Source organism: Pelmatolapia mariae, unplaced genomic scaffold, assembly GCF_036321145.2.
Source record: "Pelmatolapia mariae isolate MD_Pm_ZW unplaced genomic scaffold, Pm_UMD_F_2 NODE_ptg000472l+_length_53464_cov_1, whole genome shotgun sequence".
In the NCBI taxonomy this organism is placed as follows: domain Eukaryota; kingdom Metazoa; phylum Chordata; class Actinopteri; order Cichliformes; family Cichlidae; genus Pelmatolapia; species Pelmatolapia mariae.
This window is the reverse complement of record NW_027052157.1, coordinates 29735-53464: the sequence shown is the minus strand read 5'-3', so window position 1 is coordinate 53464 and position 23730 is coordinate 29735. Positions and strand designations below refer to the sequence as shown.

Sequence of the window (23730 nt, the reverse complement as noted above, 5' to 3'; positions counted from 1 at the left end):
AAAGTCTGCTATCAACCAACGATCCAATCCAGAGAGAGCAAACTCATTGAAAGAGCAATCACATGATTCCAACTGTGTCTGCATCATACAAAAACATTCAAACACAGAGCCTAAAGGTAGGAGAGAGAGACCTGCACACGCACACACACACACACAGACAGTAATGGGAGGGAAGATAATATTACCAAATGATATATGTACAGTATAATATAGACCAAAAAAAAAAAAAACCAAACAAATGACACAAAACAAAACAAGAAACACCATCAGAGTTAATAGTTGTTTTGTTTTTTTTAACTTCTTTAGCATTTTTACTTTAGTATCAGTCTCAGTATCATTACAGTGCTAGTGATCACCTCTGTCTAAGACTTCCTGAAGAGAAAGTCTTTTGTGTTCTTGGCTTTTATGAAGATACAGTGGCAGAAAGCCACGGAAAGCAGGGGCAGATCTGTTCTAATGATAAAAACGCAACACCTTTGTTGGTTTAAGAGCTTTGCATATGCGCAGAGCAGGGCAGGAGAAATCACTGAGCAATAACAAAGGGAGGGTTTATGTGCGAGTCTGGGTGTGTCCCACCGAGAGTGGGAGGTCCACTGCAAGTTTCAGGAAGAGCTCAACACCTGAGCTGTGTGATTCACAGCAAAGTACGTGAGGTGAAGGACCGCACCGCTCGAGGTCAAAGGAAAACATGAGTGAGTTTGTACCTGTTTTAACATAATCTTAGTACTAGTTTCTTATCTAATGGTAGGAACTTTATCCATGCTGACAGCACAGGAGGTGTAGACAGACAGATGTCTGGAATTGACGGTACCTGACTTTTACTTGCCTAGTTTAAATCTACATATGTAAAAAAACAACAACAAAAAAACATTTTAGGTTTGGGTTAAACTGAAACAGTGCAGATGTTGTGACGTGTAGAGGTTGTTTGTCGTAGCAGATATGGTGGAAAAGTTCATTTGGCTCATGCCTAAGCTTAACGCATGATGCAGGTGCAGAAGGTCCAGAATATCTGGCATTCCTCAGATAGTTCCTCGCCCACAACAGGACACAGTGACACTGTTGCAGACACTTCCTTGTTTGTGGTGATACTTTCTCACTGGATGTCACATAACTGTTAACTGGAAAAAGAAAAGTGTTCTCCTGGCTTTGTCTTACTTTGTTTTGAGTACAAGCTGTGGATCAGTTTAGGCCGTCTACATTAACAAGGCAACTTATTTTTGTTTGACACCGCTACTAGATTTAAAGTGGCGGTCAATTTCTTTTGCGTGTAATCAGAAATTCTAATTTCATTTTTACTGTTTTGTGCTTTGAACAACCAGTTTTTGAATTTGAGGTAACAAACAGCAAAATTAGGGAGTGTATTCTGGAAGTTGGACATTGGACAAAAAAAAGTTGCAGTGACTTTTAGTGCCAGTGTGGGAGATGATTCCACTGCAGTTTATTTTCTTAGTCTACTGCCATTTATTTGTGAGCGTGTGTCTTGTAGATGAATAAGAAAATGGTGCATATTGTGAATTTTTCTTTTATATAGAAACCTCAGAAATTGGCCCTTTTCCCCCCTACCTCTGAATGGAAATTTACCACCTCCTGACATAAGCCTCAGACAGGTATACAGAGGTCAAAAAAAAAAAGAAAAAAAAAAAAGATCAGCCAATCACTAAATGTCAGGTTTATGTCACAGCTGCACTAAATGATACTGCACTGTACTGATAATGAACAGAATCATTTTTAATGTTTCTGTAATGTTTAATCCACCAGTTTGTGCAAGACCTTTAATAGAAATATCTTTCATTTTAAAATATATTATCCATGAATTTTATATTTTACTGTTATACAAAAAAGCAGAAAAAAGTAAAATAAATAAGAGTTTTTTAAAATGTATTTATTTATCCAATTACAGTTATTGACATGTATTACTGAACATAAAAGTAATTTTAGTGGTTAAATGTTATGCTTGATACATTTCTGATGTCCAGTGTGCCAGCTCATATTTATGTATAAAAAAAAAACATGAATTCAGTTTGTTATGTGCCTAACAAATAACGATATATATACACATATATATATCTATATAGTGTTAGTTTTAAATAGATTTCTAAAATATTTGTGTCTTCTAGTTTTTGTGACAGGTGGGTAATTTATTGAGAACTGTAGATTTTTCAGGTCACGATACGAAATGACCTCATTACACATATAATTTTGTCTCATCTCCTCTGTGGCTCCTTTTGCCCTAATTCGACTGCTCCAAGTTCATTTTTATCCAATAAGGACGGATAAAACCAGATATGAAGTCGACAAAAACAACTTAAAACCTAACCAAATCATTTTAGGATTTAAAATGATGTAATATGTAAAGTCTCCCAGAGAAAAGCTGTCACTTATAAGAAGATTAAACTGCTGTCCTCAGGTCCCTTCCTAGTGAGTTTCACAGCTGTTTCTATGCAGGTTTCTGTCTAGGCTGCCACACGACTCAAGTGAGTCACGTGCCACATATCTTAAAAAAAAACCAAAAAATGAAAGTCAAATGTTGAGGTCTGCTTTAAACCGTGTCTGTACTGACTGTTCTAATTATATTATAAAAACACATGTACTAAGAATCACACTTCCATCTGTCTTCCAGGCTTTTAATTCTCTCTGAGGAGCAGTTCACTTGCTCCATCTGTCTGGAGATATTTGTGGAGCCCGTCTCCACACCATGCGGCCACAGCTTTTGCAAGGCCTGTCTACAGGGTTATTGGAACCACAGCAAGAAGTTCCCTGTGCCCAATGTGCAAGAAGAGCTACTCTAGAAAGCCTGAGATGAGCGTCAACAGGGTCCTGGCTGAAATATCCTCCCAGTTTCAAGGGCTGACGGTGGCTAAAAGCACCGCCTCTCACGGATCCAGATGGAATTTGAGCTCAGATACGGGCCAGAGCAGCTCGCCAGTGAAGGATACCGGAGAGTTTGCCCAGCCTGGGGATGTTTCTTGTGATGCTTGTATTGGAAGGAAGTTAAAGGCGCTGAAATCTTGTGTGAACTGCCCTGGGTCTTTCTGTGAGTCCCACCTCAGGCATCATAAGAAGGTGGGGTTGTTAAATGTTAATAATTAAATAACCCAAAAGCAAATATTTCTATCAATTTTTAAGAGCAACTGTATTTATGTCTCTGTACCACTCATGCTCATACTGTCCTCCAGGTCAGAACACTGATGTCTCATCGTCTGATTGAACCAACTTTCCACCTGGAAGACAAAATTTGTAAGAAACACGAACGTCTCCTGGATGTCTACTGCCGGACCGACCACATGTGCATCTGCTCTGCCTGTGCCGATGCCACACACAAATCCCATGAGATTGTCTCCATTGACCATGAATTTAAGAAGAAGATGGTCAGTATCCCTATATGACAAGATCATTAAAATGACTCCCGAGATATTTTTATAATATAAAAGCAGGAACATTTTGGTAAGACACACCTCTAATTTTTTTGTCTCACAGGGTAACATGGGAAAGAAGAGATCAGAGCTGAAACATTTGATCAAGGAGAGAGCCAAGAAACTTGACGAGATCAAACAGTCCATCAAGGTCATAAAGGTAAGTCTAATAAAAACTTGTATGGGACAACACGGTTAAGCTACTAAGAAACAGAGATTAAATTAACACTTTTAAGTATTTGAGCCTTCATCAAACTAGCTTTGAACATCCAGACATCACAAAAATAATAGGATATAACATAAATATCGGTCATTGATTATGGTAAACATTCAGCCAACATTGCCAGTATTGGTCAGTATCGATATTTGGCTGACTGATCGACAGTCAGTGCTAAGAACTGTTTATGTAATTTTTGTCTAGTTTTCCATTCAGTAAAGAGTCAAGCTTTGAATCCAAATTAAAAAAGCGAATCGTGGATTTTACGAGTTCTTTAAAAAACAAAATGTACATTTTGTGTAACCTGGTCACAAACTGCGTCCAGAACAATTAAGCTTCTTACGATGATCTACACTGTTAAAAACTTGTAAAAATGCAATCTACTGTTTCAATATGAATTTTCCATATAATTATAATTATCTCCTTTTAAGTTATAGTTTCATTACAATTGAAAACCTAAATTTAATCCAAAGCTACAATAATATGCAAACACTCCTCAGCTACTCACTGACCTCGTGGTTTTGGTATGTGTGACACACACAGCATCTGTTGGGATTTTTCTTTTCAGGAATGCATTAACATATACAGCTGTTTGTCTTCAGAACTTAAGCTGGACACTGATCATTTAAAATCAAACTGAAACATTTTTTTTAATCAGAATCAACTATGCAGTTGTGAATAATCTATTGTCTTCTATTTTATGCTGTGTCATTATAACTGGAGTTGGTCTACGTTTGAGTTTGTTTGGAGTCTGGTATTTTTTAATGCGTCTGTTTCCTGGATACATTTTGTATGCCACTGATTTTTATCTGCTTGTGTTTTGAAGTCTAACTAGGGATAAGCATTTCAAGTGCTGTGTTTTGGAGCATGATTCGTGGAACACATTTGTGTCCACGATAAACTATATACTTTTTTCAATCCAAAACTCCACTCACGTTTTGTTATCTCAGAAAGATTTCAAGCTGAATTCTTAAGCATCGTACCAGTGCGGCATTTCCAAAGGCATCTTATCAGAAGTGGCTGATACAAACAGGCCAGTCCTTTTACACTTGTACATGTATTTGAAAACCAGTCTAATCATTGCTGTTGTAAATATGTTTAAAGTGCATTTCAAATATTTGCCAGTCTGCTCTCATATAATGCTTTTCATTAGCTGAAGCTCAAAAGCTTTATTTGCACTTTAAGCAGCTTCGTTATCCAGAAAAAGCTGTTGCTCAAGGGCAGCTGTAAGAAGACCAGCAGCAGTTTATTAAAAGCCAACAGGCACTTAAGTTTTACCCCTAATAACGTAGATTCACCTTTATTAGTCATCGAAGCAAGGTGAGCCAACTAAAAGACCTATGCTCCAGTACAAGCAGGACATATTTGAGGCGGGATGCCACCCACATCTCATACCTCTCATGCTCTGCAGTAGCAGATAAGGTGGAGCACTAATGTCATTTGTTTTTGTCTTGCGTACACACTCTCAGATCCACATCTGAGGCCGTCCAACCAGTGAGACCAGTGTAAACATTTACATTTAGTTTCTCACACACCCTGTTTCCAGCCGCAGCCTCCCTGCAGTAAAATGCTACTTTGGAATAAGAAATGAAAAGATAACAAGCCTGAGTGGTTTTCCATGACAATTACACTAATAATGCTGGGAGTGTAACAAGTTTTACCTGGGTAACACTAAATATATCAGTTGTCCTATGTTTAGGTTTTCACATCTTGTCACATCTGGGTAGTTTTGGATTTGATGACACATGTGCAAAACATTCATGAGTGAAATTTCCTGGTTTCAGTGTTACTCTTGGTTTCCTCTTTCTGGAAACCTCTTTTTTAAAACCACAGTTCCCTCTGTGTTAACTGCACAAACACACGTACACGTGTCCAGCTACATGCTGCTGACAGACTAAACAACACATTGAATTTATTGGGTAAGTTTAACATGCATGTAGCATCTAACAAACTTATCAGTTTGAGATGGAAAATTTGGTGGTTTCAGCGCCTGACCTAATGGAAGATGTAACCTGTCAATCCAGTTACACAAGTGGCGCGCAAAGACACTTAAGAGGCAACTGACTAAGTAAACATCTGTTTTTTGGGTTTTTTTTTAAAACTGCAGTATTTACATGTTTATTTGCTAGAATCATTTTGGTAGTTTTATTTAATGCCTCTAATTCTGTCAATCATTACGTCAAACAAACAGAGACTTGTATAGAAAGATATATACAACAATCAATGCTTTAGGCCAAAGGTGAGACAAATACAACATTAAAAAAGGAACATTTAAACACCGTTAAACCTTTGATATAAAATGACATTTTATCAGGACTTTAAAGAGTCTAAAACTTAATGCTAGCAATAAATGTGCAGGACAACAGTAATAATAAAGATAATGCTGTGTTAGGGTGTGATAAATAAAGGAACAACTCCAAATTTAGTGTCATTTAGAAACAGTAGCAGAAAACTTAAAGTAAAATTTCCAGAGGTTTGCTCCATGTATGTAAAAATCTGTATGTTACATAAAGATGTTTACGTAATACTTCTCTCTTATCACTCTAAATGGCTAAATAAGGTGCAATTACTCATGTCAAACCCTGAACTTTGAAGAGAACAAACAAATAAAGATGCCGATCATCTAAATTACAACATGAGAGCTGTCCTGTGGAAAGTCGTAATTGTGAGTGGAAACCAAGTTCATTTAATAGGGAACTTAGTTTTTCATGTCAAAGATTTAAAGGTGCAGAATAACAGGAGAATTCATGCTGTGAAGCTCCACGTGTAAAACAACAGTTAAGATCCTACAAGGACACACCGGCCGAAGGGTCTGCAGACAGAAAGTGACTCCCAAAGTGAGCCTTGGATATAGAGTGAACCTTTCAGGCATTTCACCTCAAACAAATGACATATTTTAATGTTGAAATGAAATGTGACCCTATGCTCTTGTCATTGGGAAGAAAAAAAGAGTTCAAATGGAGCGATGGCTATCAGGGAGCAAAAAGAAGGGTGCGGATGGAAAATCATTTTCAACAACAAAAAAAAAGTGCAACAATAAAAGGAAATAATTCAGCATGAGCTGACTTCACATGTGAAATCAGGTTGGGACACTCTCTAAAATTTCCTACACAACAGGAGGTCCTATAAGTGTAGGGTGGTGTCTAGGTAGAGAACACAGAAGGTGGCATGTATGATGCATACTCACAGCAACTGTTCCCCACACAAACATACGTCTATTCAAGCCAATATAACTGGGACTTTGTGCAAAAGAGCTGGCATTTTAAAGGCTAATGTCCGATGCGGCTGCATCAAACATTTGCATTTTCATGTGTTTCTCAGAGTTGTGGCTCAAGTTAATCTCAAAGATCCTGCATTCCCACAATGCAGTTTATGTAATGTTTGTATAGAATGTTCTCTACCTCATTAACGCCACGTACAAGACAATAAACAACTTCTTCCACAGGATTAGCACTATCTCAACCTGTCCTCCAAGCTCCCCTGTAAAAGGAGCCGTGTTACTCAGTAACTTGTAGACTCTGGTTAATCTGTAAGAACTTTGTTGCTAAGTATACACAGGCATTTCTCCTAAAACCCGGTCTAAAACACGATCTGATCTGGACTCTGAGCTTTTCTCATGTTCACACTGGTAACGCTGGCCATGTGGCGCTCACATTCACAGGCCAGTGCTCAGAAGGAGTTGGAGGAAAGCTGGCAGGTGTACGCAGAGCTGCAGCGTCTGGTGGAGCAGAGTCAGGCGGAGCTGGTTGAGCTGATAGCCACGAGGCAACGTGAGGCGGAGCGTCACGCCCAGGAAATGGCCAGGGGTTTGGAGAATGAACTCAGCCAACTGAGGAGGAGGAGCAATGAGCTAGAAGCCCATGCACAGACGCATGACAAAGTGCTTTTCCTTCAGGTACTACAGAGCTCCATGTGGGTCTAACACACACTGGCATGCAGACAGGTCCAGCTCTTGAGAGAGTAGCTTCACGCTTTGGATGCTTTGGATGCTAACTTTATTTTCTGTACTAAATATAGCTAGCCTTTAAAGTTCTTGCTTTTCCAGCTTGGCCTACATACCAAAAACACAATTACTGTGCATTTGGGGCAGAGCATTTTATTAGAAGGCTAAAGACTTAACAGAATAAGCTGTGCTATTCACAACAACGGAAATCTCACAGGCATCTAAAACACAAGACTTTCTACCCTTATGATTTCACCAGAAAAGCCTGAACAATGTCATATGGATCGTATTATACTGAACATATCTCTGTTTTCCTGTTCTGAAAACTGTAAACAGGCTTTACTTTTAATTGCAAAGCCAATTATCTACCTCTGTGGCTGCACCAGCTGTCTTTGCTCAGAGATTTTGAGACACAACATCAAAAGCCTCCATGAACAGACCAAGCCTGTTATGGCCATTCCCCCATGTGAATGAATAGATGTCTTTGAAGTTGCTACTTTAGAGGTTTTCTACATAGCATCAATGGAAGTGAAGGCATGAAGCCTCGAATACCCAGACACATCAAAGCTGAGAGTAAGCAGACGAATGCATCTCTTTTTGATAGACGGGGAATTTACTTACCACATCTGGACAATGGCCTCTACTGAGTGCTCTCTTATTTTCCCGTCAGAGCAATAATGTGTCTCTGTTCTGTGTTTCCCATTACCAAAATCAAATAGGACAGCACTGAGCACACTGTTGGCGTCATATTTAGTGTGTTCTTTTCATCGTAAACTTTACAGACTTCATTTCCTTTGACGCACCATTCATCTAACCTTGCATGACCTCTCTATTTCACGTAGAACCTGACATCACTGTCACCCCTACCCGAGTCCACTGATTGGTCAGCGGTCAGCATCAATACTGACCTTTATCTGGGAACCATCCGGTCTTCGGTCAGCAGCCTCATTGATAAGTTCCAGGATGAGCTTAAAAGAATATATGGGAAAGGTAAGGGCAGATAGCCAAACTTGTGACCTAATGCACTTATGCAGCTATTATAACCATTGTATTTGAGAAACTATAAAAAACAACTAGTGCTACAGCATTATAATGCCTACAATGCTAGAAGTAGAGCATGGTTTACATATATCATATAGACTTGCCATTTTATTAGGTGCTTACTTAGACTTACTTAGACTTAGATCCTACCGCGCCGAACGGCGCATCGGGCGACAAGAGAACACCATCGAACTCGGTCCATCGTGGCGGTTGCTGCTTCATCCTATGACAGTTCGACCGAATGTAAATCTTCAAGGAAAGTACTCCTCCACGTTATTTTGGGTCTTCCTCGCCGTCTCTTTCCATTCCTTCATTCTTGGGTTTCACAGAACTGCGACGCGGGCGGGTCTGTGGAATTATTATTATTATTATTAGGTGCACCAGTTCAAATACTCATTAATTGAAAATACCCAATTAGCCAATCACATGTCAGCTGAGCTTCAAACCATGAAGATCAAAATGGGGAAGCGACTTGTAACATGGTTAATGCTGCCAGATGCACTCAATATTAGTACAGCTGATCTACAGTCATCTCTACGGTTTACAGAGAAAAGTCTGAAAAGGAGAAATTATCCAGTGAGCAGCAGTTACCTGGGAGAAAATGCCTTGTTGATGTCAGAGGAGAATGATCGGACTGCTTTTAGCTGATAGGAAGGCAACAGCAACATGAAAAAAAAACCCCACTCATTACAAACAGGGTTTGCAGAAGAGCACATCTGAGCAGACAACAAGTCAAACCTTTAAGCAGAAGACCAAACCAGGTCCCACTCCTGTCAGCTAAAAAAAGGAAAATGTGGCTATGATTGACACAGGCTCATCAAAATTAGACAATAGAAAACTGGAAAAAATGTTGCCTAAACTGATAAGTCATGATTTCAGAGTGTAGGTGCAAACAATATGAATGCATGGATCTTAGCCCTTTAGTTCCAACAGAGCATCATTTAAACCCTAGTGCATATCATGCAGGACTAGATACATTTAAATAAATACCTTACATAATATTAGCACATATTCAGCAAAATCTTTTGTTATTCCTTTTTTTGAAAGCACTTTTAAAAATGACCGATCTGAAATGGCTCATGTTTTATGTATTAAATGCAAATCAAAGTGTGTGCAATCATTTGGAAAAGAGTGTTTTGAAAAATGTTCATAGTCACGTCGAGTATTTTCCATTCTACGTACGCTGCATACAGTTCCGTAGCTTCAAGTACCCCTTTAATAAACTGAAAATCAAACTCGCAACAGGCTTTGCTGGGATCCCTGCATGGGATAATGAATGCAAAGTTCTAGTACAATCCATCCTCCCTTGTCTAATACAAACCACACATCCTGTGCAAAATCCAAATCGGTGATATGTAGGTCACTGTACGCACACTTTGGAATGGAAAAGTGACTCATCATCACGCCACACTCACACGGTCACACATGCAAGACGGTTGGACAGATGGAGATAGTGTTGATGCCGCAGATCATCCACTTGGGATCGCTGGAAGAGGCAGCTGACTGACAGCGGCACATGCATCGAGCATTTAGAGCTCTGGTTCAGATCTGTGTGTTTACCACCCACACGTGCCATCTGCTGTGACTTTGACACTCTCTCTCTCTCTCTCTCTCTCTTCCAGAGCTCCGGAAGGTGCAGAACTACGCAAGTGAGTAACACTTCTACTCTGTTAGCTGGGTGACATCCATGGTTTGTAGCTATAATTCTTCTAGGGAGCACATTTGTGCCACTTGTACATAAGGGTGTTAAAGGAAAGCAGGAGGTCTCTCTTGAGTAGATGATGATGCTCATTTCTTCTAAATGCGCACAAAATGGAAATAATTCTTCACAGCAGAGACGGGATTGCTCCCGTAGCATGCTGCCAGTTTACAGACACCCTTGTGGCATGTTCAGGAATAAGGAGCCCATTATTATTTTTTTTAGCAGAAGTGGCAATAAATAATGCAGATTTTTCTCCCTGTCTCATATTCTGCTCCTTCCTTTTCAGCTGAGGTGATTCTGGACCCTGCCACAGCCCAGAGGAACCTGACTGTGACTGATGATGGTCAGCAGGTGAGGTATGAAGAGCGCAAGTCCACCCACTCTGAGGGTCCAAAGCGCTTCAGCCCGGCCCTCTTTGTCTTGGGCCGGGAGGGGATCAGCACGGGACGACACTATTGGGAGGTGGACGTGTCGCGAAAGACGGCCTGGACGCTCGGCGTGGCCCGCGCTTCTGCCCGACGCAAGGGTGAGATCAAGCTGAGTCCTGAGGGTGGGTACTGGTGCCTGTGGCTGAAGAACGGGGAGGTGAAAGCGCTGGCGTCGCCCCGCTTGCCTCTAATGCTGCCTTCCCAACCCAGTAAAGTCGGAATCTTTCTGGATTACGAAGGAGGCCAGATTTCTTTTTATGATGTGAAGGCTCGTCTGCATATCTACAGTTTTATCGATAGCTTCAGTGAGAACCTGTACCCGATCTTCAGCCCCTGTCTCACCCAGGAGGGGAAGAATAATGCCCCACTCATCATAACCCATGTTAAACACAGCTGAGGGTATAGTCATTCGGCATTAGGTTATACATCCTGTTTCTATATAAAACATGTTTTTTTTTTGTTTGTTTTTTTATACACACCACCATCACTTTCTCAGCATAATACTGGCTGTTTTCTGAGGTAAATCCTTTATTGACTGACTACATGTATTATGATGGTACATTTACAATTTACTTAAATGTAGCCAGTTTTTTCTTTGCACTGTCATCTGTCAACTCAAACCTCGATTACAGTAAAGAAGAAGTATGTAGTGGTGTGAAAACATGTGAAGGACAATAAATCATTCTTTTTTTTGCTTCTTACTTTTCCATTTTAAGATGATAGATGAGTTTGAGTAAAGCTGGCACTTTCCCTACTCTGTAAGTCTTTGTGTAACTGCAACTCTCAGGCTCGGAGAGCCAAGTAATGGAGTTAACAGATGCAAACTTCGTTTCTAGTGATTTAGACTTTGCCTGGGGAATCGAATCAAGGTTTCTTGTACTCGTACCTACCTATTGTAATTAAGACTGTATCCTATGGACATTATTGTAAAAGCTAATATAGACACACAGTAAGTGGAGATGGCATGGGGAGACCAGTGCAATCATTTTACAGCTTTAGTTACTTTAACTATTTTGCACATCAAAAGTAATATAAAACACAGTTATCTGCTTTTTTCATATAACAGAATCTGTATTAATGTTGTATATATTTAATGACTTTGATCTCCACTACTTAAAAAAAACAAATCATAGGATCACCTGTTTAAAGACCATGGAAAAGTTCTCTGTTTCTACATGAATCACATACTTTTGTAACGTCTACTGAACTTGTTCAATAAAGCTGATTAAGGCACAAAATGCATGACTTCCTGTTAAAGAAGAAACCAACTCAACTGAATTTTATACATATATATATAAATCACAACAACAGTCACGTCAAAAAATATTTACTGTAGCTTAAGTGACTTAAGCTGAATTTCTTGCTGAACTTATTACCCATCTAATTTGGCCTTTCAGGGTAACCAACAACTGACAAAGAAAAAAAAGCCTATAGGTCAAAATTTGAGGTGATTATCTCAAAATTTCCAGTTGGGTATTTCAATTTTTTTTTACTTACTCAGCAGTTTGAATCAATAATTTTGAGATAACTCAAGTTTTCACTTAACCGTTCCTGTCATTTTTTCAGTGGCAGAAATGAGCTCTCCTACTTTTCAGGGCCTCAGACACGCCCATGTTTGGTAACCTAACAGTCTGTTTTTTTTTTAAACCTATGTCATTGGACAATTCAAGCCATTTGATCTAGAAACTAAAAAAATAATATCTTGTTTTATTTTATCTCACTCATATTAACTGTCCATTAAGCCATGACAGTAAATAAGATTACACAAAAAGCATGAACTCTCCTGATGGAGTCATAACATAATTAAAACACCTGCACTTTTTTGCAATGGCTATCACATTGTTTACTTTTTCTTCGAGGGTTTATGTAGACAAAACATTAAAAAAAACTGTCAGGAGATTGAATTACACTGAACTTACTTTTGTTATAAATCGACAAAAGCAACCTTGAAATGTGAGCTCTGTCTTTTGGGTTGGTTAAATAGGCCTCTGGTATAAGAGAAGATAAAAAAAAAGCCTCTGTCTAATGCATCCTCTGGATCCCTTTAGCTTAGCATAGCTAAAAAAAATAAATAAATCAATGATCTATATCATATATAATCTCCACAAAATATATAACTATTTTCGCTTTAGTGTCAGCTGTCTGTTTTACTACACTTGTAATGTTGAACTTTAGCAATGCTAGTAAAGAGAGAGAAGAAAAGTGTTTTTAGTCATAGACAGCATGAAGGGGATAGACTGTAGTAGCTACCGTGATGTCATCCACTGGTTTCTGACATGTCTTTCTGAAGCCTCGACTTTGGCATTTTTACTGTCACCATCTTCAAAAGAATGGATGATATGAGGAGGGACGGGTTTGACTGTGAAACTACATGCTAGTTGGCAAACTACTTACCAGTCACACGTCATTAGCCGGTGAACAGTGGCCATGGTTAAGGCTCTATTCTGAAATATGCAATGATACAAAAACTATAAAGCTTTATAAATAGACTTCATTTTTGATTCAGTATGACCAGAAATCAGTGACTGAGTCCACAAACTGTTTGTAGAAAGCATGGCCTTCTATCAGTTTTTGTTTTTGTTTGTGTTTTACAACCACAGCTATCGCTCTCTGGTGGCCTTCAGGTAGAATGCAGGTTTAAGACACTCCCACGTTGACTTATTCTTTTCTTAAACCTGGATATTACATCCATGTTTTTATATTGCCTGTGCTTCTAATCTTCATGCTAAGCTAACAGCTGCTCAGTGCTTTTTTCCTATATTGTTAATTTGCGAGGCTAATGATATTTTTTGTGCTTTAAATTTGACAATTTGAAAATCCTATAATTATTAACACAAAAAAATTAATCCTCAACATGTAAGCTTTCTCAGATTTTAGTGTTACTTCTGCTATTTTAATTTCTTTGTCAAACTCCTGAATTTGACCCTAGCTAATGTGCTGTATTCTCTGAAGACTTAAAGCTATTCCTCCTGGAGCTTTGAGGATCATGGCCAGAGAATATTTGTATCTAGGTTAAAAGGAGACAGAGGGAGCGGGGTATATTTTGGGTCTGAGTTGAGTGTGTGTTTGTGTGGGGGGCGGCTGTAAGGGGCAGCGGTTACAGCCTGTCTCATATGTCAGTGCACTGTGGAGTCTCCAGGCAGCTGCTCTCTGGTGAGTTTCCCAGATCTCTGCTTTTTGTCTTTCCCTTCACCTCCTGTGTTTTTAATTTCCACAGGGTATCATCTGCTTCTCTGTACACAGACATAACTCTCAGAGGAGTATTGTTGTTGGATTTTTTTTCTAATAACATTTTGATTCTAATGAGCGCTGACCTGTGATAAGGACTTTCTTTCAGTTGCAGGCAGTTAATTATAGATTTAAACAGTTCAAGAGAAGACTTCAATCGTAGAGTTATAAGTTTGTATATTTTTAGGTATTAGGTGTTCATTTGTCAAAATAATAAAGATTAAGCACCGCCAGCACTGCAAGACAGGTCATGCGGTACGCCAGTATTTTTGGAAAAATCTTAATCTGGTCTGTCACGAACACCTAGGCCTGAAGCTGCCTGTCTTATAGGTCAAACCTGCTTACTTGCAGTTTCACGAACACATTTGTGTCGCAGTGTACCAGCGTACAGGAGAGAAGACGTAATAATATTTAGCTTGTGATATGGAGTTTGCTTTTAAAAAGAAAAGATTAGGAGTTAAAATTCATGTGATGATTCTATTAATTGTCATCCTCTGATAAACTTATTATAGTTATAGTTGTATTTATCTATATATTTCTTGGGTCAGAAATTAAAAGCAGTGTGAATATTACAATATGTGGCCACAAGAGGACAGTAACAATATTTAAATATTTTCAAAATATCTTAATATAAATAATGATTATGAAAGACGCTGACTATGTTTTGTATTTAAATATTAACATACGCATGTAAGCTCTTAAAATGAGTCGGGACTTATCGGGACTCATTTGTCATTATTCTAAATGTTTACCTAAAACATTATGACCTGTAATTTCAAAGCATGTAATGATAAATGAGTCCCGCCATGCTTTGCTTTGTAGATCTGCTTGTAGACGACACCATTAAGGTCATGCCATCTAATCCTAGCGACCTCGATATCACAGCAGGTTTGATGACCCATTCAAAGGCTGGTTGCTTGCACTGAAAATGACCCTGCCTCTCCGCCGTGCAGGAATGGCCACCACTGGGAACCTTTCAGAAGAGCAGGTGCACTGCTCCATCTGTCTGGACGTCTTCACCAACCCCGTGTCCATCCCCTGTGGACACAACTTCTGCCAGAGCTGCATCCTGGGATACTGGAAAAGCAGTCCTTTGTATCAGTGTCCCATGTGCAAGAAGTCCTTCTACAAAAGGCCCGATATTAGTGTCAACACCGTCTTGAGGGAAATCGCAGAGCAGTTCAAGGAGATTAGGATTAAAAGCATGGAAGGGAAGGGAAGCAAGGAAGAGGGAGAGGGGAAAGAAAGGAAGTGGACAATAGAAAGGAGGAAAAAGGAGGATGAGGAGAGGCTTTTGGAGAAAGACCAGAAAGAGCAGCTTTTGGAGGAGCTGAAGCTGAAGCAAGAGGAGAAGAGAAAGAAAGAGGGAGTGAAGGAGAAACAAGGAGAGAAGAGGCCACAGCAAGAAGACTTACCACCTTTAATCCCTCCAATTTCACCTCCGAAGACCTCTCCTCCACTGGCACACCAAGCCACAGCACAAGAGCCACCGCCTCCACTTCCCCAAACATCACCCCCACCCTCACCTCAAATCTCTGCTTCTCAACTTCCTCAAACCTTACCATCTCCTCCTTTCTCTTCGCTCCCATCTCCATCTTGGGAGGAAGTCATGTGTGACGTTTGCCTTGGGGAAGGTAGGCCGAAGGCGGTCAAATCCTGCCTGGTGTGTCTGACTTCCTACTGCGAGGAGCATCTGAAATGTCACTCGGCCCGCTTCACTAAGCACAAGCTGATGGAGCCCGTTGCCAACATGGAGGACAGGATGTGTCCGAAGCACGAGAGGCTCCTGGAGCTGTTCTGTAAGAAGGATCAGATGTGCGTGTGCGTCCTCTGCACCGAGACGGACCACAGGGCTCACTACACCGTCCCTGTGGAGAGAGAATGGACAGAGAAAAAGGTGAGACAGATGCGCTTTCATCCAAATATAGGACAGGGACCAAATGTTTATCTGTGCTAGAAAAGATTTCAAGATATTTGTGGGTCAATTCTTGCCGGTTCATCGACTGCCTCCCCCCGGACCAGCTCAGACTTAGCTAAAGAAACTCAAGTGGAAAGATTCACGTCTTACTACCGCTGTTCTCTTTTTTGTTGAAGGGATATTTTCAAATTCCATTATCTAGAAAACCACTTGACCTAGGTCCTTCAAAATGTTTAGAGTAAAAAATTGGTATCACTGTTCTATAAATATGGACTCTTGCGAGTGCAGCCGGAGTTAACATAAAATGATCGATGCTTGAAGTCACGATCGCTGACAGCAGATCTGGAGAACTGCAGAAAGCAGTTTTGCAGATAGGAGACTGATATTTTGTTTACACCTTGTCATGTACGATTTACGTAGTATTCTTTAAGATAGTTTAAATCAGGTGATTGGTGCCAAAGATAAAACAGATAAACTCTCATACTTACACACGGAGGACTAAATGGAAAAGCTTCAGACTCTTGTTAAACACACTTCTGCTTGCAGTGTTTGTTTGCAGGCTCAAAATGTATTACTGTTCCTTGTACATGGTTGAAGACTAGGATGGGACAGAGCCTTTCAGTCTGTGGCTCCACAACACTCCAGTTACATTCGCCAGACTCTGTGGACTCCTTCAAAAGGATTCTTTAGTTATTAATATGAATTAATATGACCTTTTTTGGAGATGCATACTATTGTATGCGCTGGAAGCAGAGCAAGATATTTTCATTGAATTATTTATGCACCCTCATTTCTCAGCAAGAAGTTCTCTTTTCTTTTCTTTTTCTTTCTTTGTTTTTTTTTTTTGTCTTATCAAGAAAAAGGATCAGCTCAGATGGCACCCAGTACACACCCTCTCTGCTATTTATAGTCAGCTAATTGTTTGTTATCTTTAGTTAATGTCATAAGTTCAGATTCCCACATTCAAAATGGTGAAAGATATTCAAATGACGGTTATGATGCACATTTTTCATTGTTAATTGTATCATTAGTAATGCACTATAGATAGATAAACCACATAAAAAATGTAGAGTGCTTAACAGATTTATAAGATTAGCTGTGACAGAAATGACAAATATTTTCAAAATGTTTGTGTACAGACATTTCTGGACTTCACTGGGAAGTCAGATATTTATTAAGTGTCACATTTAACCCCGGAAAGTTGATTCTGTTCATTTAGACGTTTCATTTCAGTGGGAGAAGCGTTACGTCACTCAGGCCCTGAAAAAATTTTAAGATTTATGGCTAAATTTAGTATTTGAAAAGTCATTTAGATCAGGGGTAGGTAACTCCAGGCCTCGAGGGCTGGTGTCCTGCAGGTTTTAGATCTCACCCTGGGTCAACACACCTGAATCACATGATTAGTTCATTACCAGGCCTCTGGAGAACCTCAAGACACGTTGAGGAGGTAATTTAGCCATTTAAATCAGCTGTGTTGGATCATGGACACATCTAAAACCTGCAGGGACACCGGCCCTCGAGGCCTGGAGCTGCCTACCTCTGATTTAGATTTAAATAGAACTTGCACATATTGGTGGATCAACCATTACAAAAATATAAAAAATCTTTTCATAATTACAAGTACTGTTAATTTAGGGCAGCTGCGGCATAAACCTTATATTGGGTGGTGGTCTAATACATTTATTAAGCACTAAATGACCCCTTGGCACCACCAAGCTTTGACCTATTGTGCCCTTAACATGTCATGAAGGTTTGGTGATACAACAGGTTCTGTTGTTTATGAGTCTATGGGTTGATTTTTTGTTTGTTGTTTTGTTTACTTTGACTAAAATAATGATTCAACCTAAACCTTTCAGGATTTTAAGGAAACATTAACACGAACGACTATGCTGCACAGACCTCACCTTGTACTGCAAGCTGGTCCACAGTGTCTTTATGATGTTATCTTCTCTGTTGCCTGATTACAACTAAAGACTAATAATCTTTTCACATCATCAAGTTTATAATTACCACAAGTCATGCCCGTGTGATCTGATACTGTGCAGGCACAGCTTAAGAGGACAGGAATAGACGTTCAGCAGATGATTCAGGACAGAGTGAAAAAGGTGGAGGAGATCAAGCACTCTGTGGAGCTCAATAAAGTGAGTTTTTACCTTTGCATGGCCACGTCACAATCTACACTCACATGGTTGTTCAACATAGATGTGATTTTTGCTTTGCTCTTTCAGGCCAGTGCTCAAAGAGAGATTGAGGAAAGCATGCAGGTCTTCTCAGAGCTGGTGCGCTCCATCCAGAAAACTCAGGCCGAGCTGGTTTTGGTCATCGAGGAGAAGCAGAGGCAGACGGAGAGGTGGGCTCAAGGCCTCATTGCTGAACTGCAACAGGAAATCACTGAGCTAAAGAGGAGGAACACAGAGTTGGAAACCGTTGCACAGACTGACCACATTCATTTCTTAAAGGTGAGAGAGGCTTTGTTTCAGTGCTCAGTGTCGGGGAGCCAAATTTAAGTTGTGGTACTTGATATTTTACTGTGCAAGGTGTTCAAGTTCATGGATATTTTTCTAATTTTTCCTTATTTTTTCTTCATTTCAAAGGATTTTTATAGTAAAATGACACTTCCAGCATTTTGTTAACCCTGTTTTGCAGTGAAACCAGGTGCCTTTTACAGTAGTCACTAATAGCAAAATTAAATGACAACAGCGCCCTCTTTCTGCTCTGCACTGGATAGCAGTCCAAAACCTGCAATCCAATCAAAGAGTAGCTTTGCATGTTTTGGCAGGGTTTCATAAATAATGCCCATTCTGACGCAACCCTGAGCATTTGAGTCTCTTAATTTGAAAATAATTCTACAACCATATTTGTTTCTTAGTTACACAGAAGCCTTAAAATCTATGTGATCTGTGGTTATTTGAAAAGAACCATGACTGTAATTATGGTCATCTTATTTTAGTCAGTAACTTGTTTCTAAGTTGTTCCGCCCCAACGGGCTGTATCTTTCTGCAGAGCTTCCCGGCCCTCAGCACTCCACCATCTGTTAAAGACTGGTCTGAGACCAGTGTTCCCACTGACACATGTGTTGGCATGGTCAGAAGATCAGTGTCCAAACTAGAGGCGACGTTGACTGAAATGATTGACAAACTGTCTGACAGTGGTAGGAGTTCCATAAATAGTAACAAAGATATTTTTGAATGTGTGACTATTCATTTTATTTAAAAAAAAAAAAAAAAAAAAGTAAAGATGTTTAAGAAACATATTTTAAGAGAATGTTGTATTTTGTTTTTACAGAGATCAAAAAAGTTCTGAAATATACAGGTAAAGTTTTTTTTTTTTGTAACTAATTTCTTATGTTTTCATCATTAAACTCTCCAACAAAGTATATCCTCTGTCTCGTTCTTCTGCAGTGGATGTCACTCTTGACCCTGACACAGCCAACCCGTGGTTGCAGCTCTCTCAGGATAGACATCAGGTGAGACACCTGGGTGCCTGGCAGGACCTCCCGGACCACCCTGATCGCTTCGACACGGTGGTTATAGTATTGGCCCATGAGGGCTTTACTTCTGGCAGACACTACTGGGAGGTCCAGGTGGGGGAAAAGGATGACTGGTACCTTGGTGTGGCGAGGTCATCTGTTAACAGAAAGGGCAGGATCTCTGTAAGCACCACCCAAGGCTATTGGGCTCTAGCCATGAAGAAAGGCCAGGGATACAGAGTGTCAACATCCCCACCGTCACTCCTCTCCCTCGACCCTAAGCCCAAGAGAGTGGGCGTGTATGTGGACTACGAAGAAGGTCAAGTGTCGTTTTATGATGTGAGAGCACGGACCCATATTTACACCTTTGAGGATACCTTCACTGAAAAAATTCTTCCATTTTTCTACCTGTACTGCTGTGACAAAGCCTCTGACACCATCGTCATCTGTCCTGTGAATGAGAAACATCTGATCAAGCAAAGCTAAGGACATAAAAACAAAAGTTGTTGTAGCTATACCCGATTTAATTACATGTGAACTGTAGCTAAATATGTTAATTATACATCTTGTGAATTTGTAGCAAACATGCTTGTAAAAAACAAACCTCAAATGGCGTTCTGGTAAAAACAAACTGTGTTGCCATTATTGCAGAAGGTCAAAGGTCAAGAAGATTTGTATTTCAAGATTGTTTGCATATTAAATACATTGTCATTTGATTAGCATTAAAAACTGGGTGTGCAGGAAGACAAATCATAACAATAGAGTAATTTTATTTTGTGAGTAAGTGCAATTATTTTCTTGCTGAACATTTAATGGAAAACTAGTTACTACATTAATGAAAGCATGGTAGAAACAGATCTTGATCTATAAAGTTCAGTTAGCTGTTTCTCTAAAGATTGCAGCAAAATGTTTAGAAGTCCCAAAATCTACTGACGGGAGGTCTTTTACTCAACAGTATGTTACACCTCAGAAGTTTTATGTATGTTTCTGGGTTTACTTTAACAGGACTGGAAGCATTGGTAAATGGCCTGTATTTGTATAGCGTTTTACTTAGTCCCCAGGACCCCAAAGCGCTTTACACATTCATTCATCCACCAGTTCACACACACACACACATTCATTCACACACTGATGATGGCAAGCTACATTGTAGCCACAGCCGCCTTGGGGCACACTGACAGAGGCGAGGCTGGCGCCACCGGGCCCTCTGACCACCACCAGCATTGTCTAAAGGAAAGCAGTTTCTACCTGTTCCCAGGCCTTATGCTAAGCTTGTTTAATCTCTAAAACCATATCAGACACACAGAATGAGATAATCAGTTCAATTCAAGTCAGTTTTACTTATAGTACCAAGTCACAGTTGCCTCAGGGTACTTTAATTTGCGAGGTCCCTAAAATAGATATAGACAAACCCCAACAACCATGACACCCTGTGAACAAGTACTTTGAAGACAGTGGGAAGGAATAATATTGTTTACTAAAGAACTGATAAGGAATAAAAGACTATCATGGCAGCCACAAACATAAAAACACGGGTGTAATCTTCGTATAGCCCAACAAGGACAACATTATTACAAATATTTAAAATGACAAAAAAAACTATTTAAGACCCAAGTGGGCCCATAAAATAGATCAGCTTAACAAAATTCTACTCAAAAGCCACAACAAAACATAACTCAAACTGACCTGCCCAAATCTTCTTTTATTTTTAATGGCAGCTTGAATCCAAAGATGTTGCACTACTGCCATCTCCTGGGTTTTACTGTTACATCACTTCCAAATCCTTAGATCCTCTTGATGAGTACAGTATTTCTCAAAAAACAAAACAAACAAAAACCCAATGAACCACCACACACACTTCCTTTTATCATGACTTAACCACTCAGCCACCTTTTCAAACTACAGTTTCTACCCTCAACATTCTCCTTTGACTGACATACTTCCTGCAACTAATAAACACATGTTCAAGCGTTTCCATAATCAACTGTTTTCTCCCCTATCCTAAAAAGAAGCTGCCCAAATTCTTCTTCTTCTCCTACATTTTAATGGCGGTTGGCAAACAACTTTTAGGTGCATTTACCGCCACCTTCTGGAAAGGAGTGTGGGTCAGAACGGTTTCGTAAACTACAGTCTCGGATACACACCCGTCAATCTTAAAAAGCCAAACACTGCCCTATAAACAACATCCCCTGCATCCCTTTGAAAAAATGTCTCTTACCCTTAGGTGAACACTATTTTCTTGCAATTCAAACTGCAATCTTTCCCTTTCTCGCTTGTACTTATCGCACTCCAACACTACATGCTCAAACGTCTCCTCCTGTCCACAGAAGTCACAAGTCCCTGTGTCATGTTTGCCAATCTTTTTAAGCGTGCTATTCAAGCCTGTGTGACCAAATCTTACCCTGGAGATTATATCCTCGTCTCTTCTACTTCTAAAGCTCCTTCTACATTGCCCGACTGTTTTCTGCATGCTATAATAATACCTGCCTTTCCCATCTCCAGCCCATTGTGCCTGCCACTTCTCCTTCAACTTTACCTTGATTAAACTTTTCACCTCACTCTTACTGTATTTGATAGTCAAACCCACACAACTTCTTCTTGCTGCACTTTTTGCAAACTAATCGGCCTGTTCATTACCATCAACACCGATATGCGCAGGAACCCATAAGAAAACCACTTCTATCCCTCTATGTTTAATCCTATACAATAAATGAAATATCTCAAAAACAATATCTTGTCTAGAGTCCGAAGACACATTACCTATACTCACCAGTGCGCTGCTAGAGTCTGAGCAAACCAAACACCTCCCCAGTGGTGCGTCCTCCACCCAGGTCAAAGCCATTAAAATTGCTACAAGCTCCCCAGTATAAACTGCCAAACCATCTGTAATTCGTGCACTCGCCATATAACTTATGTCTGGGAGAACAAATGCAACACCCACTCTGTTATCCAACAGTTTTGACGCATCAGTAAAAATCTTCACATAACCTGAGTACCTTCCCACTATATGATCTTGCACCTGGTTTTTAGTCACCCCCCCTCCCTTACGTAACAAATAGAAGTCAGGAATTATTTGGTCATAAAACCAAGGTGGCAATACTGACAAGGCTACTGCTGGGCTAAGGTCTGTGCAACTAAATCCCAACTCATTGACTTCTTGTCCTATAGTCCACCCAAAACTTCTCCATTGACCAGTCCCTTTTTCTTGTTCTTGGCAAGGCTTAAGTACACTCTGCGCTATATGACTGTCACTATAAGCTGCCCAAATCTTCTTCTTCTTCTTTGTGTTTAACGGTGGTTGGCAACCAACATAAAGGAGCATTACCGCCTCCTACTGTTCCGGAGTATGGGTCAGACAGTGAGCTTATAATCTGTATCCAAATCAAACAAACAAAACCAAAAAGAAAAAAAAAAAACCTAAGCTGCCCAAATGAAAACTAACTCCAGTTACATAGCAAACGAACAAACCATTGTATACACCAAAGGTGAAAACTACAGCGATAACAGCTAACCATTATGCAAGGAGAACCCCATTCTCCCCTGCATGGTCACAATAGATGGTTCAGTCCATTTTATTGGCTTCTGCATTTAAACCAGCTCCACCACCCTCAGCTGCTTTTTTCACCAAAACCAGGACTGGAGCAGCAGCCAGGTAACTCAAAAAGAACAGAAAATAATTAATATAGCATATACCCATTTTACTATAACAAACAATACAAAACAGATTCTATGCCATCCTTTGGCCTAGGAGGTAATACTTGAAGGAATCAAGTGCCCAGTTGATTGCTAGAACCTTTCTCCTCCATCAAATATCTCATCTCTCTTTGGAACATCCACCTCCAGTCCTCAAGCTACCATCTTGCAGCTTTTAGAAAGCATCCTTTTTCCAACACACCTGAATCAAATGATTGGCTTGTTACCAGGCTTTTGCCAAACTTGATGGCATGCTGAAGAGGTAATCCAATCATTTGATTGAGCTGTGTTGGAGTAGGTCTGCATTGAATAGCTGCAGGACAGTAGCTCTCTAGGACTGGCGTTGGACACCCCTGTTTTACAGCTAATTAAAGCCCCGAGACCCCTATCTGAAGCATCAGTTTGAAGAATAAAAGGTTTTTCAAAATCTGGCCAATAAAACAATTTTACCTCCTCACTACGTACGACTCTGGATACTGTAGCTCCAGTGAAAACTAAGGTCTCAAATCAGAAGTACCTGACTCCGTGGTATAATTCTCAAACACGTAGCCTAAAGCAGATAACTCGTAAGCTGGAGAGGAAATGGCGTGTCACAAATTTAGAGGATCATCATTTAGCCTGGAGAAATAGTTTGCTGCTTTATAAGAAAGCCCTCCGCAAAGCCAGAACATCTTACTA

At 39.9% G+C, this 23730-nt stretch overlaps 1 protein-coding gene and 1 pseudogene across 1 annotated transcript; both read left to right on the top strand.

The window, feature by feature from the left end:
* The first annotated feature begins 2620 nt into the window (after nucleotides 1–2620).
* Nucleotides 2621–11913, top strand: LOC134623202 (E3 ubiquitin-protein ligase TRIM39-like; annotated as a pseudogene).
* Nucleotides 11914–14927: 3014 nt separating this feature from the next.
* Nucleotides 14928–20083, top strand: si:dkey-46i9.6 (nuclear factor 7, brain). The gene is made up of 7 exons (XM_063468396.1): nucleotides 14928–15163; nucleotides 15416–15869; nucleotides 17936–18031; nucleotides 18119–18349; nucleotides 18894–19041; nucleotides 19176–19202; nucleotides 19292–20083. Exons 1-7 carry the CDS (start codon nucleotides 14928–14930, stop codon nucleotides 19843–19845), a joined length of 1746 nt encoding a protein of 581 aa, XP_063324466.1. The 3' UTR covers nucleotides 19846–20083.
* Nucleotides 20084–23730: the final 3647 nt, after the last annotated feature.

Coding starts and splice junctions, on each gene's coding strand:
- si:dkey-46i9.6 (XM_063468396.1), top strand. CDS start 14,928: ATGGCCACCACTGGGAACCTTTCAGAAGAGCAGGTGCACTGCTCCATC. Junction 15,870..17,935: donor GAGAATGGACAGAGAAAAAG/GTGAGACAGATG, acceptor GATACTGTGCAG/GCACAGCTTAAGAGGACAGG. Junction 19,042..19,175: donor TGACAAACTGTCTGACAGTG/GTAGGAGTTCCA, acceptor TTGTTTTTACAG/AGATCAAAAAAGTTCTGAAA.